This window comes from Colobus angolensis, unplaced genomic scaffold (genome assembly GCF_000951035.1).
Source record: "Colobus angolensis palliatus isolate OR3802 unplaced genomic scaffold, Cang.pa_1.0 Scaffold424, whole genome shotgun sequence".
In the NCBI taxonomy this organism is placed as follows: Eukaryota; Metazoa; Chordata; class Mammalia; order Primates; family Cercopithecidae; genus Colobus; species Colobus angolensis.
In genome coordinates this window covers 933688-951892 of record NW_012117644.1, presented here as the reverse complement: position 1 = coordinate 951892, position 18205 = coordinate 933688, and the positions used below count along the sequence as shown (strand labels likewise).

General features: G+C 49.1%; 3 protein-coding genes across 11 annotated transcripts in view; 1 reads left to right on the top strand and 2 right to left on the bottom strand.

Moving 5' to 3' along the window:
• NUMA1 (nuclear mitotic apparatus protein 1) overlaps positions 1 to 1054 on the top strand; it is an 83805-nt gene extending 82751 nt beyond the window's left edge. For both annotated transcript variants that reach the window (XM_011956779.1, XM_011956780.1), the window contains exon 27: positions 380 to 1054. In XM_011956779.1, the coding sequence (XP_011812169.1) occupies positions 380 to 391 (12 nt within the window). In that variant the 3' untranslated portion in view covers positions 392 to 1054. The remainder of the gene's footprint in view (positions 1 to 379) is intronic.
• Positions 1055 to 1223: 169 nt separating this feature from the next.
• On the bottom strand, positions 1224 to 5412 carry IL18BP (interleukin 18 binding protein). Of its 6 annotated transcripts, XM_011956784.1 has the most exons (8): positions 4936 to 5043; positions 4593 to 4735; positions 4305 to 4350; positions 3972 to 4056; positions 3384 to 3590; positions 2616 to 2739; positions 2391 to 2538; positions 1391 to 2159 (listed from the first exon to the last, which is right to left on the bottom strand). In XM_011956784.1, exons 4-8 carry the CDS (start codon positions 3997 to 3999, stop codon positions 2034 to 2036), a joined length of 633 nt encoding a protein of 210 aa, XP_011812174.1. In that variant the 5' UTR covers positions 4000 to 4056; positions 4305 to 4350; positions 4593 to 4735; positions 4936 to 5043; the 3' UTR covers positions 1391 to 2033. The 6 variants fall into 6 exon arrangements, 5 of the variants coding, with proteins under 5 accessions (XP_011812174.1, XP_011812173.1, XP_011812172.1 ...); XM_011956783.1 differs by lacking the exon at positions 4305 to 4350 and having other exon boundaries at positions 4593 to 4704; positions 4936 to 5061; XR_001003419.1 differs by adding an exon at positions 1224 to 1366 and having other exon boundaries at positions 1975 to 2159; positions 3972 to 5412.
• A 940-nt stretch (positions 5413 to 6352) lies between these two features.
• The window catches only part of RNF121 (ring finger protein 121), a 69314-nt gene continuing 57461 nt past the window's right edge, over positions 6353 to 18205 (bottom strand). For 2 of the 3 annotated variants that reach the window (XM_011956768.1, XM_011956769.1), the window contains 5 exons: positions 15906 to 16013; positions 12904 to 13024; positions 9044 to 9177; positions 8342 to 8443; positions 6353 to 7792 (listed from right to left, as the gene is read on the bottom strand). In XM_011956768.1, coding sequence (XP_011812158.1) covers positions 7672 to 7792; positions 8342 to 8443; positions 9044 to 9177; positions 12904 to 13024; positions 15906 to 16013 — 586 coding nt within the window. In that variant the 3' untranslated portion in view covers positions 6353 to 7671. Of the gene's footprint in view, positions 7793 to 8341; positions 8454 to 9043; positions 9178 to 12903; positions 13025 to 15905; positions 16014 to 18205 lie in introns of all 3 variants that reach the window. The other variant, XM_011956770.1, reaches the window with a different exon arrangement.

Genomic DNA, 18205 nt, shown 5'->3' with positions numbered 1-18205 from the left:
CCGATGGGAGCATGGGCGCCCCCTAGACTGCCCGATGGGAGCATGGGCGCCCCCTAGACTGCCCGATGGGAGCATGGGCGCCCCCTAGACTGCCCCACGGAGTAGCATCCAAGACAGGACCACGCCAGGCTGCCGGAGGGTGCGGAGTAAGAGGTGTCGCTGTCCTGGTAGCTACTCGTTACCAAGGAGAGAAGACAGATGGCCCCATTCTTATGGAGAGCACCCAGAGCTGCTCAGGCACAGCCAGTACCTCATAACCCCGGGGCTCACAAGGGAGGGGATCCAGATGGGGGCGTGGGAGCAGGAAGAGGTCTTCCGAACCTGTGAGTGCAGGTTGGCATCCCAAGTTCTCATCTGGCCTTGTGACTGTCTCTTTCAGGCAAAGCATTAAAAGGCCAGTACCAGCGAGTGGCCCCACCTGTGTCCCTGATGCTGACCTCACCTGGTTCTCCTTCTACTGTCCCTCTCAGTGCCTTCTCTCAGCTCCCAGGCCAACAGTAGCCAAACCCCTAGAGACAGTGATGCCTGCCTGCACCCTGACCTGGTCCCCGGACCTTCACTGGCAACTTCTCAGAGCTGGCCCAGGAGGCCTGGAGCATGGACAGTGTGGGCGCTCTCCCTACTTTGCCTCCTTTTTTCTTAAAGCAAAGTCACTTCTCCATCACAACCAGATTTGAGGCTGGTTTTGATGGCTGGGTCCTTGGGCCTGGCCAGTCTTCCTCTTAGCCTCTGGATCTAGAAGGGACCATAAGAGGAGTAGGCCCTGGTTCCTGCTCTCCTGGAGGCTGGGCCTAGCAGGGGCCCTCACTCTTGAAGTTCAGGACTGGGTCTGACCTGGTGGGAGCACCTGCTAGAGGATGCTCTTTCCCGGGACGATGGGCCTGTGTCTCAGGAGTGGGGTTGGGGGGACAGCCTTCAGCGGCAGCTCACACCCTACCTTCCCCAGACTTGCACTGGGGTGGGATTTGGAGTGATGGGAAGGTTTTTAAGGGCCGGGGATGGATCTTTTTCTAAATGTTATTACTTGTAAATAAAGTCTATTTTTCTCCCGTGAGTACTGAGTTGCCTTGATCTGTGTGGGAAAAGGAGGGGAAATCTAGGCTCTTTGGAGCCTACCTTGTCCCCACTGAGTCTTCCAGACCACCTCCTTTCTCTCATCCCTTTTCCTGGGGGTGCATCTTTCCAGGGTCTTCCCAGTCTCCATTACTGGCCTCTGCTCCTGGGGAGCATTACGGGCTATTCTCTCTTCTTTTTCAAGAGCCTGTGTTCCCCTGAAGCAGGTTTTGTCTTTAGCTTCTGTGTGGCAGTCCCTCTCTCCCATACTCCCTCCTGGGACAGGCAAAGTTCCTGGGAGTGGAACTGAAGCCTAAATGAAAAGATGTCAGGATGCCTCTATTGAATAATCCTTTATGAGGACCCATGTGGGGATGACACAGATACAGTGTGGAGCCGAAGCAGCCACTGCCCCCATCCCTTCCCTGGATCAGCCCATTAGAGTGAAGGAAAACAACAAAAAAACAGCATACAGCAAGAAGACATGAAGTCTGCAGAATGTGGCCAGAGCTGAACAAGGGTGACTTCATTGAAGAGGTGGCGTTTCAACCAGGCTTCAGAGTTCCCCTGCTGGGATGGTGAGGAAGACGGGACTAAATGAGCAGAGACATGGGAGTGGGAGCTGTCTGGGGAAAGCAAGAATAGTTGGAGGCGTCCGGAAAGTCAATGTGGGAAATGCAGGTAGGGCCCTGGAGTGCAAGGCTAAGGCATCAACAGTCTTGGTGGTTTCTGAGCAGTAGAGCAGTGTGAGGAGTAGGACGTTAGGAAAGCTAATGGGTAGGTAGAGAGAAAATGCCAGAAGGAGGAGGAGGCATTATTTTAAGGAGGCTGCGATTTTCTAGGTAGGTGGGAATGGAGTTTGAATTTGGTGAGAGAAGGGACCCAAAGCAGAGGAGGAGGGAGTGCGTTGCTCGCCCACACAGCCTGTAGGCAGTCAGGGACTGTTCACTTCAGGTAGACGGGTAGGACCCAGGCTCTGGTCAAGGTCGTGCTGCTGCTGGCCCTGTGCTGAGTCTTAACCCTCCTGCTGTGGGCTGCTGTGGCCCTGTGCTGTGGCTGGAGGGCAGGGCTTCTTGGGTGGGGGGCAAGGTTGTCCTCAGCCCAGCCTAGGGAAGTGAAGGCAGACAAGGATCAGGCCAAGGAAACGAGGGATATCTCATCACTTTGCCCCAGGCCACGCCTCCCCTGCCCAAGACCCAAGTTCCTTTTTGTCTGGCTGACCTTGAGGAATGCTGGGCATTAGTTTAGAGACTGCTCTGGCAGAGCCCACCCTTTCCTCCCCACATATGGAAGAAGAGCTCCTCCTGTTGCTGGAGGCCTCTCCTTGGGCTCCTCACCCAGAGCTGGGCCAGGATGACGTGACGCTGGACAACCTGTTTGGGGTCCATGAGCACACAGGAGAAGTTGGTGCTGTGCAGCGCAGGGGTCAGCTGCTCCAGCACCAAGGCCTTGCACAGCTGCGTACCTGTGCTCCCATGTTCCCGGCTGGAACGAAGGGGAAGGAAAGGTCATGAGAGGGCCGCAGAAGGCCTTCCCACCCACCTGGCTGCTGCGACCCTCACCTGGTGCTCCCCTCCCACAGCTGGCCTGGGAGGTGCTCAATGAAGGAACCATTGCCCAGCCAGTAGAGCATGCTGAAGTTGGGGAAGCGGCTGCAGGCCGTACAGGATAAGGTGAGCGTTCCATCTAGGAACACAGGCAGCAGTTAGCCCTTCCGAAGAGCAGGCCCTTCCCCTGCCCTGCTCTGCTGTGCCCTCCGTGCCAGCTCCCCTCAGTCCCCATGAATCTGGAACCTAGAGAACTGCTCTGCACACCACCCAGGTGGGAATGTCCGTTAAAGGGGAAGTGCAGTTGTCTCTGAGAGGCCCTAGCCCTAAACATGGGGAATGTGAGGAAGGGTCCTTGGTTCACGTAATGACTCCTCTACTGAACCTGTCTCCTCAGGATGACCTTTTCTAGTGCCCAGCCTCGGTGACTTGGGAACCCAGGTGACAGAGGCAGTGCTGGATGGCTGCTGCTCCTCTGAGATGGCCAGAGGCCAGCAGGCTCTGGGTGGTGGGGCTGGCCTTGGAGTCCACTGCAACCAAGGCTCTGGGAGGTCTGTGACCATTACTTATGTCTTGAGTTCTCTATCCTACTTCATAGGGAGCATCTTGGGAGCTGTGCCAAGCCTACACCCATGACAGTGGGTTGGGAAGGGAGAATGGTGCATGCTCAGTCCAGCTGGCCCAGCTGGTAGTGCATGGCAGAAGGGGGCTGGCGCTCAGGAGTCAACCCAACCCTGGGAACCTCTGTGCCCATAGCCCACCCTTGACCACTGTGCTTCTTACTCAGTGGCACTTCCACCTCTGGCCAGGTCACTTCCAATGCTGGACACTGCTTAGCTGTTGGGAACACTGGGGGCTGGGAGGGGCAAGGGTCCTTTGTGCTTCTAGATGAGGCAGTGGCAGCTGTGGTGGTCTGCGAGACAGGTGTGGCTCTGACCAGAAAAGTGATGATGTGAGCACACAGAAGCAGGACCCACAAGAAGCTGAGGCCTGAGGAAAGGATAGTCACAGGTCAGCGGCTGGGCTGCTGGGAGCGCTCAGCATCCTGGCTCGTATCTGGACTGGAGACAGAGTGGGCTGCCCGGGTAAGGATGTAACTCCAGCCCAGACATGTCTGGGCTCCAGCCAGGGAATCCGAGTGGGAAGAGGGGCACCTCAGCACCCACCCCTTTAGCCCCTTATTGAATAGAGTACAGAGGAGCTTTAGAATGGAGCCAGAGCCACAGCATCCGCCCAGGTTCTTAAAGCAGCAGCACTAGGTTTGTTGGGTGGCGTTTGCCTTGGGGTGAAGGCTCCTGGTTAGCCCATTGCTCCATTCTGTTCATAGACCTCACCCTACCCCTCCTGCCCATGCGTAGCCCCAAGGCCTACCTGGTGTCCAGTTGTGTCTCATGGTCATGATGCATGTGTCAGGAGCTGGTGAGCTGGCTCTTTATCTGTGACAATGTCCTCTTCTCTGGTGAAAGGTGGGGGAGGAGAATGGTAAACCACTCCCGCTTTTTCTCAGTAGCTGGCTTTTCCTCCCGTAGCATAGCCTGGAGCTCTTTGGGCACTCAGAAACAGAGCTGGGGGGTCATCAAGTGACAATCTTTCCCCACCCCAGCTCTCATGACCACAAATGGTTGTAAGATGCTTACCTAGTCCAATCTTACCCCTTCATTAGGGAAAGCAAAACTGAGACCCAAAGAGAGAATATGGACTCACCCAGTCACACAGGGAGGCAGTGCTCTCTCCAGCACCAGAGCTGCTTCTGGGAAGGGCAGGATGCCGAGCAATCCTTCTGGGAAAGCACTGCCCCCATCCTCTATTTCACTTTCACTTTTTAACCAGGGAATCCTGAGCAGCTGTTACACCTCTGCTTTAGCCAAAGTTCAGTGGCCAGAAACCTTCAGCTCTTGGGACCCCTACTCTCCAGATGATACCAGACTGGGATCTCTACCCCCACGCCACCCCCAGGGTCACCTAGGTGTGAACTAGATAAGAGTCTCTCACAGATCAATTCTGTCCCATCCAAGTGTCAGGACTTTGGTGTTCACCTCCCCCCTTCACAGCCAGGTCTTTGTTTCCGTATGAACAGGCATCTGCTTCCTCCTTCACCTTCACACTAATATTCAAGGGGACAACTTTCCTAGGCACTGGGGACCCCAAGTTGGACCATTTCAGGCTCAATGCCATACCAGCCCATCCACATCCTGGCCTTTCCCAGGCTCCCCCAGCCACCAGCCCCAAGGTCGGCTGCATCTCCCAGCACCCACCATCACACCCTCCGTCTCTCATCCTAGCCCCACTGGCCAGAGCTACAAGTCTAGGTTCACTAGTAGTTCCAGACTCCTACCTGGCTTCCAAGAGGTCCTGAAGAGCCTTCCTTTCCAGAAGCTCCCCTCTAGGAGCTCCAAGACTCAAGTTAGCTGTGTCTAGCTGCATGTGAACCCACCACAGGAAATACACCGAGAGCACTTCCCCCTTGTCTGTAGAACTCTCACGGCCAACCCAGGAACTGGCACACAAGCTCGAGAGACAACCCTAACAGGAGGGGAGGGCGGGCACTTCCCGGGGAAGAGGCGGACCGGTTCAGCACTGGCTCCGGCAACAGAGGCTACACCAGAATATGAATCTGGTCACTGATGGGACAAATGGTGCTGGGGCTGCAGGAGGGCCAGGTTTCAGGGTGAGGCATGTGAGGAACCTAGGATGCTAAATCTAAGGAGGTTTGCACTCTCAGTGTCATGCAGTTATCCATGGAAGCAGAAAGACCAGGGCTGGGTGATCCAATGTGCATGCATATATTAAGTGTGGACAGGAGCTGCACGTCTGAGGTTTGTGACTCCTGTGATCAGGAGGGTGCAAGGGCTGGTGACAGAGCCAGAGAGGCGCACAGATGGAACTGGGTTTGGTGGATGCATCAGGAACACAGTCAGCTGTGATCTCAAGTTTCTTGTAGAAAAACCAGATTCATATTCCTAATTTAGACATAGGAGACTACAAGTCACATCCTTCTTCTCTAGGTATCGAGTTCGCGTTTTTCCTCCTCTCAATTCCTCCCCCTACCTCTTGCCCCAGGGACTTCTAGCACATAAGATGCAGGGGAAATTCCTCCCAGGAACACCAGTATCTCCAGGAATTAGGTCAGGAGGCAAGGCTGCCTGGGGGTTTCTGAGAGACACAGTCCAGTGGGGGATGGTAGGAAGAGACAAGAGGACTCTGCCTTGGTGGAACCAAGGCCAGAGTTAGGCCAAGGGGAGGTCAAGGGACTCAGGGCTGTTACACATGAAAAGAGCTTTGGACAGCCTGGTCTCGGTTTCTCACCTGAGCCTGACATGCGGGTGGGGGAAAAAAGTGAAAAGGTGATCCCTGGGTCCTTTGACCAGCCCCATTCCCCTCTCTGAGGAGGGGAACAGCCTGGCATAAACAGCAGGGTACCATGGGAAGCCATCACTGGGAAAGAGAAGCTGAAGTTGAGTATGGCCCTAAGGCAGGCAGGTGGTGGCAGGACACTGGCCTCAGGCAGTGAGAACATAGAGCAACTTCAGTCTGAAAGCAGGCCCAGTGATGCCCCCAGGCCCCCTTAGGCCACAGGACAGGAGCCTGGCATTCCACCACTCCTAGGGATGCCGGCAGGGGAACAGCCAGGAACAGCAGAAAGGCAGGCCTAACCATCCCCAGACCCTCAGGTCTCAGATGGGGGTTAGCAAAGGCAAGACACTCCTGGAGACTCCAGGGAAAGAGGTGGGAAGAAGAAAGCAAGATAAATGTTCAGCTTTCCAACCCAGCTCATGGAGCTTTATTCAGACGGGAGTGACAACATCCTGCTTGGTTCTTGCTGCCCTTGAAGGAGCAGGCCCTACTGGGTCATATTCCCTAGAAACCCAATGCCAAAGGCTCATGTTTGACCTCCCACTTTATTCAAGTCGCCTAGTACTAGGGCTGGGGCCTTCCTAGAAGCCCCCTCTCAGAACCTGTACTCACTTGGGCCTTATCCCTCTACCCACCCACCACTCTTGTTGGCAGGCCCAGGGAGGACCCATGAATGACAAAAATCATGTAGGGATATTCCCTGGACTGGGAATCCCCTGCCAGCTTCAAGGGCATATCATTTGACACAGGGAGAAGTTGACATCTGTCATATTCTTCTGCCTCACGTGCACACACACATACAGACACACACACATGCATACGCACTCTTAGGCTTTCAAGAAAGAAGTGATGTGGCAGAGTGACCGCTGGCACGTGTCACCACTCCACTGAAGGATCCACTGAAGAATGAGCTTGCACAAGGGGCCGTCAGTCATGGCTGCCAACAACTGCCCCATGGCCCAACTATATGACCTCTATTCTTGGCTGACCACAGCCCTGCCCACGGGCAAGTATCCATGGTGCTGATTCTTCCAGCTGTCCCAAAACAAATCTTCAATGAATTCTGAGGCCCCAAGGCTTCCCTTGTTGGACAAGTCACTGATAAGGTTCCACTTGCCTCAACCGGCCCATAGCTCCTGGACAGGGGGAGACAGAGTCAGACACAACACTTGTCCTGTTGTCCCAGGCAGTGGGGGAGGGAGGACACTTGGGACCTCAGTGCTCACCCGTGGCACCAGCCTGAGTACATTCGCTCTTCTATACTAAGTGCACCAGGCTTGAGCCCCACACAGGGAAGGAGAAGGGAGTGGGTGGGCTGAGGTCTTCAGCTACCTGGGAGCCCAGCAGTGTTCTTGGCCAGAGATGAGAAGGCTCCTTTAAACCAAAAATGTCAAGGCTCTGCCCCCACCCTGCTTAGGCAGGGAGGGTGAAGCCTGGAGGGGGGAAATTCCTATGCTCCACAATAAAAAAAAAAAAAAAAAGGTTTTTAAAATATATTCATCAAAATAGTTTTCCTTTAAAAAGCCCCCCACTGCTGACAGCCCCACTGGCTGGGTCTCCATCATATCCCTCCCCAGTCCGACACAACCGGAGGGGTCCTGAGTGGCCCAAGCGCCCCTTTGAGTCTTTCCCACCCAGAAGGTCTTTGTGGGCAGGCAGGAGAGTGCCCTGAGCTCCACGGCGTGTGGGGTGGGTTCTCCACTGATGCTCTTCGTCACTATTCCAGGCCTAGAATGTAGTTGATGCCTTGGACTAGGCCAATGATGACAGGCTGCCAGGCTACCAAGTATCGAAGCCAGTCCAGCAGTTGCCCATACATGACGTGAGGCCTCTCCCAGCTGTCAGTGTGTTAAAGAAAAGAGGCTCTGTGCAAGAGCTGCCAGGAGTGATCTAGCATGGGTGGTGGGGCTCCCTGGGTCTGCCCCACTTTCCAGCTGCTCCACAGCCTAGAGGAATGGAGGCTTTCTGGAAGGGCCTAGCCTCACTTCCTACTCAGCCTACTCCCAACTTTGCCCTCGCCCTCCTCTTCCTCCTCACAGCCTGTCCGTTGGAGTAGAGCTGAACGCAGAGAATGCGGGAGGCAAACAGAGGGGACTGGTATGGGAGGCAGGGCAGCCCTGAGAGAGGTAGAGAGAGAAATCCTAGTTCCCCACGACTAACATGCAGGGATGGCCTCCTGTAACACATTCTCTAAGAAGGAACTGCCAGTGTAAGAAAATATAGCCTAAGGCTGACACAAATCTGTCCGTCGGTGACAATAGCTGCAAGGAGGCTAAGAATAGGTTGAAAGCAGAAGTGAGGGCCCCAGGAGGACCCAAATGCAGGTCACACTGGCCAGTACTTTCTTCCCACAGCCCACTCCCAACAAGGACCCCAATAAAGGATACGGATTGCTGAACATCCTCTTGAGGTCTACCTTCTCTTTGCAGTAGGGACACGTCTGCTTCTTTCCCACGATGCACCAGCCGCGGATGCAGAACTCGTGGAAGCTGAGCACCGCTGGTCAAGGGAAATGGTGAGAGCCAGGGCGGCACTCCAGCCCCAGGCCAGTCTTTAAAAAATTCAAATCCAGCCTTCACGCTTTATCAGCTCTGTAATGTTGGGCAAGTCCCTCTGTCTGAACCTGTTTCCTCACATGTAAAGTAAGGATAATGATCCCTGTCTCACAAGATTGTTACGGGGCAAAATGGAGACAACACATGGCTCTCTCAACATAGGCACAGAATGGGAGCTGGGTAAATACATGATAAATATTAGAAGTGTTATTCAGAATAGGGGATTTGATGCTAAACTGAGGGATCCCATTAGAGGGTCCTCTTCCCCTGTGACTGGTCAGATCTCAGGTAAGCTAGCACAGCCTCACTAGCTGCAGCCTCAGGTTCCTCTCAGACCCAGCCAGGTTGTAACTGCTGTTTACCTAAGAGTGGCTCTGATCTGTGGGAAAGCGTGGGGAAGGCAGCCCTCTCGTGGCTCTCCTACACTCAAGGGTCTGGACAGCACACCTAGGGTCATGACCACCCCCTTTCTCTCCCTCACTGGAGTGTGCAGGTTGCAGGAGAGATGTGGCCCAGGAGCTCCAGGCAGGATACACATGATTACAGGACAGCCTATACGTGTTCTCAATGATCCCCTCTTCACTGACGTCCACAAAGATCTGCTGCCCACACACAGCACACACGCTGTCTGAAAGATGTTTGGTAGGCATGCCCGACTCGCTGTAGAACTGAAGGAGAATAGCAGGAAGGAAAGATAGGAAAAGCGGTGAGAAGCAGCCAAAGTAGGAAGCTCCACAGAAGCCTCAGGACTTCTAGAGAAGAGGCACAGTGGCAGGGGGAGGCCCACAGTTAGAGGACTTTTTTTTTTTTTTTAACTGTTTAGAAAAGGTCATCTTTTACAAGTCAAAATGACATCATCTTTGCTGGGCAGATGGGGAGAAGTGACCGGACTAGAGACAGTTGGGAAGTTAGATGTAACAGGACCTGTAGACTGGGCTAGATCAGCACCAAAGGATAAGGGAAAGAGGAGGGAGAAGGACTCAGGGCTGGTGATCAGGAGCTTTGTCAGGCAAGCCATTCTGTCGCTAGACTGTGGTTCCATCAGAAATGGACAGCAATATTCTCCAACATTTAAAACAGTGAAATATTAAGTGCCATGTTGGTTTGGTGACAAGGGCATTCTCAGACATCTATGGCAGCAGCAAAAGGGGTTCAAGCCTTTCGGATAGCATTTAGCATGGTGTCTCAAACTGTTGCATCTTTTGACCCATTAATCTCACTTCAAGGAATTTAAAGAAATTAGAGGAAGTGTCAAAAAAGTTTCATGAATACAGATATTCACTTAAGCATTATCATAACTAAGAAAGTAAAGAGTTTGGCATGTCCTCAAAAAGTTAAACATAGATTTACCAAATGACCGAGCAATTCCATTCTCGGTAAAAACCCAAAAGATATGAAACTAGGGACTAAACACACTTAAACACCAGTGCTCAAGCATTACTCACAGTAGCCAAAAAGTGGAAACAACCCAAGTGCCTATCGACAGATAAATGAATAAACCGAATGCAGTGTCACACACGATGGAACACTATCCAGCCATAAAAAGGAATGACACATTCTGTACACGCATGAACTCTGAAAACACCGCGCTAAGTGAAAGAAGCCAGAGACAAAGGCACAAATCTTGTAGGATCCCATTTACAAGAAATATCTACAACAGGCGTGTTCACAGAGATGGAAAGCATATCAGAGGTAAACCAGGGGCTGCGGGGAGGGGTAATGAGGAGTTACTGCTTAATGGGCAGAGTTTGTTTGAAATGATGAAAAATTTTGGAATTAGACAGTGACAATGTTGCAGAATTCTGCAAACATAATTAAGGCACTGAACTGTATACTTCAAAATGGTCAAAATGGCGACATGGTCTAGAAATCTCTTCTGGGGAGCAAACTGGTTAAAGGAAGATCCAATGTCTACACAAATAGGTAAGAGGGAAATGAAGGTAAAACACAAGACAGTTGTTCAAAAAGGAACCTAATAAACTGTTTTTAAGTGATCCAATGTACTGTTTTCAATTTGATCCAGTAGAGAAAAAAATTAGAATATTCCCATGATACCGAGAGAAAAAGTCCCTGGCCTTAAACGGTACTAGATTAAAGTTACCGAAGGTGATGGAAATACTCCTTCTTGGGGTGGGGTCTTGGGGGATGACACTCAGACAGAGAGCACTTCTGTGTTGCTTAAATAATTACAAAGAGAACATATTTCTTTTATAAACAGCAAAACAACAAAGATATATTTCCATTCTGAAAAAAAAATTAGAAATATTTACTTGCATTTCTCAAATTGGTTGTTAATTTACTCATATTTCAGCATCTCTTCGTGATGTCCACCTGCTCCTCTTGCAGCATTTCCTATCCCAGTGAAAGGTACTACCATCCAAGCAGTTGCCAAATCAGAAATCTCAGCTGAGAGAGCTACATTTCTTTCATATTTTTCCCTTCAGTCTTCAGAACCAAACTATATCTAAGTCCTGTTAACTTACCTCCAAAATACTTCTCAAATACAGTATGCCCTCTCTTAACTTCATTGATAGTTTCTTGGAAACTGTAACTTTAAGTGAAATGACATATAACAAAACCAATTATACCACTGGCTAATTGATGAGTTCATTTCCTGTGTCATATTTCTGTCACAAAGACATCACCAAACCTCTATTTAAGAGACACCAAATTGTCCCTTAAATAAAGACTCAAAACACTTTTAATATTAAATGTTGAAATGAAATGTGCAGCTTTACACATACAGTTAAAGATTAATAAAGCAAGTATGAAAACTTCCCCAATTTTTGGTAAAGCAGTGAGTGACAGTGGCTGCTGTTGTAGCTGTTGTGGGTTAAGTCAAGGAATAAAAGTTCACAAAGTAAAAATTGTAAGGAGCAACTCCTACCACTGTGCAGTTCAAAAACAATAACCAAATACGGACTAGGCACTTTTGTGCCCCATCATTTATTGTTGTGCCTTTACATGATTATTGTACACTTTGTGAATTTTTACTTATTTAGAGACAACATCTTGCTCTGTTGCCCAGGCTATAGTTTGGTGGCATAAACAAGCTCACGGCAGCCTTGAAACTTCTAGGCTCAAGTGACCTCCCACCTTGGTCTCCGAAGTAACTGGGACTACAGGCATGTGCCACCACGCCCGGCTAATTTTTTTTTTTTCTCATTTTTTTGTAGAGATGGGGTCTCACTATGTTGCTCAGGCTGGTCTTGAACTCCTGGGCTCAAGCGATCTGCCTGCCTCGGCCTCCAAAGGGAGCCACTGTGCCCGGCCCCTCCCAGGATTTTTAGTATAAAAATCAAAATCTTTAATTTGGCCTACAGGCTTTTTTCTAGTCTAGTCACTACTTCTCCAGACACTTCTTGGCCATACAACCGCATTGGTCTTAGTTCCTCAAAAACACCCACACTATCTCCCATGATAGGACTCTTATGAATGCTCTTTTCCTCTGCCTGGTTCTCACTTCATCCACTTAACTCCTACTCATTGTTCAAGTCAGCTCCACAGTCACTTTTTCAAGGAAGTCATCTTTGAGCCCCGAGACTAGGTCAAATGACATTACTACATGTGTTCACAGCATCATGAACCTTTCCTACATAACGCTTATTAAAGTTGTAATTTTATTTTTATCTGTGTTTGTTACTATAATAGCCATCTCTCCCACCCAGTTTATCTGGGCAAAAACAATATTTATTTTTGTACACTTTTGTAATTCGGGCACATAGCTATGTGTCTAGACACATAGCAGGCATTACAAAGTATTTACTGAATGAATGTTAACTTCCTGCTGGATAAAGTGACTCCTTCCTATAATGGCCCTAAAGAGAAAAATTATAGTTACATCTGAGATTTGGCTAATTTTTTTAAAAAATAATTTCAACTTTTATTTTAGATTCAGAGGGTACATGTGCAGGTTTGTTTCATGGGTATACTGCGTGATACTGAGGTCTGGGGTATGAATGATCCTGTTGCCCATGTAGTCAGCACAGCACCCAACAGATAGTTTTTCAACCACTGTCCCCACTCCCTCCTCCTCTAGTAGCTCCCAGTGTCTATTGCTGCCATCTTTATGTCCATGAATAACCAACGTTTAGTTCCCACTTATAAGAAAGAACATGCAGTATTTAGTTTTCTGTTCCTACATTAACTGGTTTACACTAAAGGCCTCCAGCTAGCATGTTGCTGCAACGGACATGGTTTTATCCTTTTTTATGGCTGTATTGCTTTCCAAACTTTAAGGAAGGAATGTCCATGCATACGCACATCTTGAAGAATTTTATTTGGCTTATCTCACCTCTTAGTGCCTTTCTCGTCCATTAAACAAGTGACGTCAACTTAAACAATTTGGAGGTGTCAACAGTCTATTAAGTATTTAAGAACCCGGATGAACTCACCCCTATGGTAGATGCCATGTAGTCTGCACACATTTCTGCAAAGTCCCGTTCAAGAACTCCATAGTAGAGGCCATAGAAGAGAAGGGAGATGCCAAAGTCCATGGCATCTTCTGGTTTGATCCTGCAAGGGAAGTATTAGAGCTAGAAAGACCCACCCTGAGCCATATCTTCTTTGGATTACTACTCTGGGACACACAAAGCAGGGCCCAAAGCGAGAAGGCCCAAAGGCTAGAGCAAGTGTGGGCAAACTATGACCAAATCCAGTCTGCTGCCTATTTTTACATGGCCCATGAACACCTCTTGAGGAGGCTAGCACTGTAGGCTGCAAAGACCAAGCTACAGTATCCCCTCCTACCCCTTTTCCTCACTCTGCTCTTAGTCCTTGCCTCCCCTAACTGGTGGCAATGACTGGCAGCTGCCCAGGACCTGGGCTCCTTGGGACCTACATGTTGGGGACTCCACTGTTGGTAAGTGCCAGACCTTAAGTGAGCTGCCTTGCTGGGCTGTCTCTCCTCCAGCTAGCCACCCAAGTTGAAGCAGCTGAGCTATCCATAAGGAGAAAAGGGCATGCCAGAATCTGGGTGTCACCGGAGCAGAGAGTGAAAATTATCCCAGTGGCCACATGCCCCTCCTTCTGAGATTGTCTCGACTTATGACAACTGAGCACAAAGCATGCTCACTACCTGAGACCTGGCCCCCTCCCCAGGCAAACAGGGTGGGACAGGGTAGGAGTTTTCCCTCTTGTACCAGGCTAGAGTGCAGTGGCTCACTGCAACCTCCACTTCCCGAGTAGCGGGTTCAAATGAACCCTGCCTCAGCCTCCTGAATAGCAAGGCAGGTGGATCACCTGAAGTCAGTTCAAAACCAGCCTGGCCAACATGGTGAAACCCCATCCTTACTAAAAATACAAAAAGTAGCCGGGTGTGGTGGCACACGCCTGTAGTCCCAGCTATTCAGGAGGCTGAGGCAGGAGAATCATTTGAACCCGCTACTCGGGAGGTGGAGGTTGCAGTGAGCCACTGCACTCTAGCCTGGGTGATAAAGCATGACTCCATCTCAAAAAAAAAAGAAAAAAAAAACCCATAATACAGAATCTTGATTTTTTTTTTAACCACACAGGTTAGAAAGTTTCCAGGAGATATCTGTTTTCTTCGACAAGATGTGTTTGACTCTACAGTGATGAATTCATCTAAACCCTTCAGGAGCCTGTTTATTCTTTCAGCCTGTACTACCCCCGGAAGAAAGAATTTCATGAGTGTGCTCTCACTATATAAAATAGGATTTATTTTATTTATATTTTTTTTGAGATGGGGGTCTCCCTTTGTCACCTGGGCTGGAATGCAGTGGCACAATCATAGCTCACTGCAGCCTTGAACTTCTGGGCTCAAGCAATCCTCCCACCTCAGCCTCCTGAGTAGCTGGGGATAGAGGTGTACGCCACTACACCCAGCTAATTTTCTTTTTTTCTTTTTTTTAGAGTTGAGGGTCTCAATATGTTGTCCAGCTTGGTCTTGAACTCCTGGCCTCAAGCAGTCCTCCTGCCTCAGCCTCCCAAATAGCTGGGATTACAAGTGAGAGCCACCATACCTGGCCAGGATTTATTTTTACTTGTCCTAAAATAAACTCCTTTCAGAGACTCCTACTCCTGCCTAGGCTCAGGGAAGAGACCAGTGATCATTCCATTCATCATCTTAAATTTGAATCCTAAATCTCTAGCTTCAGTGCACTGTCCTAGGCTTAGGGCTCCTCGTGATCCACTGTCCACAGCCACCAGTATTTCATCCAAGAAACCATATTTCCACCCTCATCTGCCTCACTGACTCACTGTACGCTCCAGTCTTTGAGCTCAGGATTTCTTGGCACCTGATTCAATTCGGGGTAGGAAGACCTGTAAGCTAACAGAGATCTTCTGGAAGGCTTATGACAACTGAGGCAATAGCCAAAATTCCATTCCTAGGAATGCACCCTTAGGAAGCAACAGAGCAGCGTTATCTATGACGGTACTAAATTGAAACAACCTAAGTGCCCAACAATGAAGCAGGACTTAACATCCATGGCTTAACTTTCTACAGCTGTTTCCTGAGAAATCTTGTCGAATGTCAGCTATATTACAGGAAACACTAATTATGACCTGTGATTAGTACAACGCATCTGGACTGGGACATTCTTGAAACTGGATGTGTTCCTGGGGGAATGGGCCTCCTAGGCCAGGGTGGCTTCCACACCGGTCTGTGTCATCTCATTCCCTCACACCAAAGCTCTGAGTCTACTGTGAAGACTGCAGACACTGCTCTGCTCTATCTTTTTGTTTTGTATCCTTCTAAGTCAAATCTGTTGCTAGCTGTAGCCAACCATGGTCATGTAGGTTGATGGTCTAGCCCAAGAGTCAGCAAACTTTTCCTATAAAGGGCCAGATGGTAAATATTTTAGGTTTTGTAGCCCATATGATCTTTATCACGACTATTCAACTCTGCTGTTTTAGTGGAAAAACAGCCACGGGCAATATATAAATGAATGAGCATGACTATGTTCCAGTAAAACTTCATTTCATAATAACAGGTAGTGGGCTATTTGGCACAGAGGGCACAGTTTGCCAACCCCTGGCCTAGTTGAACATAAGGCCATTCATGCAGAGTGGATGTTGCAAACGAACAGTACATACCGATGAGAAAAACAGCTCTGTTAAAGTGATAGAATTATGGATAGCAGGTTATAATAACTATTATGCTTACTTTGGTTACTAGACTTTTCCACTAAAATATAAAGCCTTGGAAAATATAAAATGATTTAGGACTTTGACACTGTATATATTCAGACATTCCTTGCTTTCTGCCAGCACAAATCACGGAGAGCCTGTCTTCTCCCATTCCTCCACAGCACCCAAGTCTCCTATCCTGGATATTATGTCCCTCCTGTTAATAACCATGACTTGCAGCAAGAGGTACATCTCAAGCGCCACTCGTCCCCAAACTCCAGCAAAAACAAAAACAAAGGGTACTCACTTGAATAATAAGTTAAGACCAAAGAGGGTAAACATGACAGCCATGTAGCCAACGATGCCAGTGGCATAGCTGATTTTATAGATTAGCAGGAACCACTTATAAACCAACCTGGGGAAAGGAGAGAAAGTTAGTGCAGCTGACACAGAGATTCTGGCCTCAGTGGTCACTGGATCACAAGAATCCTTTATTCTCACATCAGTGGGGACACCACGGTCTTGGCTCAGGACTTACTGAGCAACTTCGGTTACTATTCAAAGCTGCTCACTCCCTTAAACTGCAGAAATGCCTCCATATACTCGAGAAGTAGTGCTTTGTATTTTCTTTTTTTTTTCTGGAGATGGAGTCTTGCTCTGTTACCCAAGCTGGAGTGCAGTGGCGCGACCTTGGCTCACTGCAACCTCTGCCTCCCGAGTTCAAGCGATTCTTCTGCCTCAGCCTCCTGAGTAGCTGGGACTACAGGTGCCCACCACCACACCTGGCTAATTTTTATATTTTTTTTAGTAGAGATGGGGTTTCACCACATTGGCCAGGCTGGTCTCGAATTCCTGACCTCATGATTCGCCTGCCTCAGCCTCCCAAAGTGCTGGGATTACAGGCGTGAGCCACCACGCCCGGCTGTGCTTTGTATTTTCACGGTCTCAGACCAAGGAAAAGATTCCTAAAAAGGCAGTTTCTGCCTCACAGAAGGAGCACAGCTGACCTTAGACAGCTATGTCACCTCAAATGAGGAAGTAAAAAGTATTAAACACAACTATGCTCAGAAGATTAACAGGCAGGAAGGCTAGCTGTTCAGAAACAGAAATCAAGAGACAAATCCGAGGTAGAATGAGCTACGGGTTTTTTGTACCTGGGCCTGGTTAGTCTGAATACAGCTTTGTTCCTATCCACAAGCCAAAAATGAAATGATGTATAATGAATTTGCTTCTGAAATGAATTTTCTTCTGAGGGAGAAGGGAAAGGAGAGAGGCACTTAAGAAGTACCTTTTGAGTTGGATACAAGTGTGTGGTGGTGGTGAAGTAGAATGGGGTTGTTCATGTTCCTGAAGGAGCAGTAGTGTGCCCCAGGAGCCAATACAGAACAGTGTACATGATGGATCCCAGTTACTAGACTCAGCAAGAAAGACGGTTTCCTGAATGAACCAGGGCCTTTTTTTTTTTTTTTTTTCTTTAGAGACAGGGTCTTGCAATGTTGCCCAGGCTGGCCTCCAACTCCTAGGCTCAAGGGATCCTCCCACCTCAGCCTCCCAAAGTGCTGGGATTACAAGCATAAACCGCTGCTGCTTGGCCAAACCAGAGCCTTTTAAAGGCTACAAGAATGGGTTCCCATCATCAGGAGCCACTACTGTATCTCTGATGGGAGCTAATGAACAAGTTAGCAATCTGCCTGAATAAGTAGCACAAGTCTGTGTGGATCCTGAGAGCTGACTAGGTTACTACCAACCCTGCTGAGCCCTCGGGAGGAAAGTCAAGGTCCTTCTCTGCCCGTGCCTCCTTGCTGTGGCCAGACAAGCAGTGATGGTTTCTCAGGCTACAGAAAGGACCCAAACATCTTCCTTCTAGTGCTGTCTTAAAGAATACACACAGTTCCATTCTCCAGGGTTTGCACTGATCATAAAGGAGAGAGACATAGTGAAAGGGACATGAAATTTTAGGTCAAAAAACTCAATATGGATTAAGTGATGTTTTAGTAGCTGGGTAACCTCAGATAAGTCAAATCACCTCTTTGAGACAAGAGAGGTGTACGGAGCCCATTTCCTGGTATATAATACATGTTCATGAAATGCTGCATGTATAGTACAAATAAGGATGTTTATGAAAGTGCTCCAAGGCAGGTGTAATGGCTCACACTTGGAATCCCAACACTTTGGGAGGCTGAGGTAGGAGGATTGTTTGAGTTCAGGAGTTCGAGACCAGCCTAGGAAACTCAGTGAGACCTTGTCTCTACTAAAAATAAAAATAAAAAAATAGCCAGGCAAGGTGGAGCATGCCTGTAGTCCCAGCTACTCCAGAGACTGAGATGGGAAAACTGGTTGAGCCGAGGAGGATGAGGCTGCAGTGAGTTGTGATCATGGCACTGCACTCTAGCCTGGGCGACAGACTGCGACCTCATCTCTGTTTTTAAAAAGTGCTTTGAAATTGTAAAGCACTATCAAATGTTAGTTACAGGGCCGGGCATGGTGGCTCACACCTGTAATCCCAGCACTTTGGGAGCCCCAGGCAGGCAGATCACTTGAGGTCAGGAGTTTAAGACCAGCCTGGCCAACGTGGTCTCTACCAAAAATACAAAAAAAAAAAAAAAA

Coding starts and splice junctions, on each gene's coding strand:
- IL18BP (XM_011956781.1), bottom strand. CDS start 3,999: ATGACCATGAGACACAACTGGACACCAG. Junction 2,740..3,383: donor AGAGGTGGAAGTGCCACTGA/GTAAGAAGCACA, acceptor CTGTGTTCCTAG/ATGGAACGCTCACCTTATCC. Junction 2,539..2,615: donor CTGTGGGAGGGGAGCACCAG/GTGAGGGTCGCA, acceptor CCTTCGTTCCAG/CCGGGAACATGGGAGCACAG.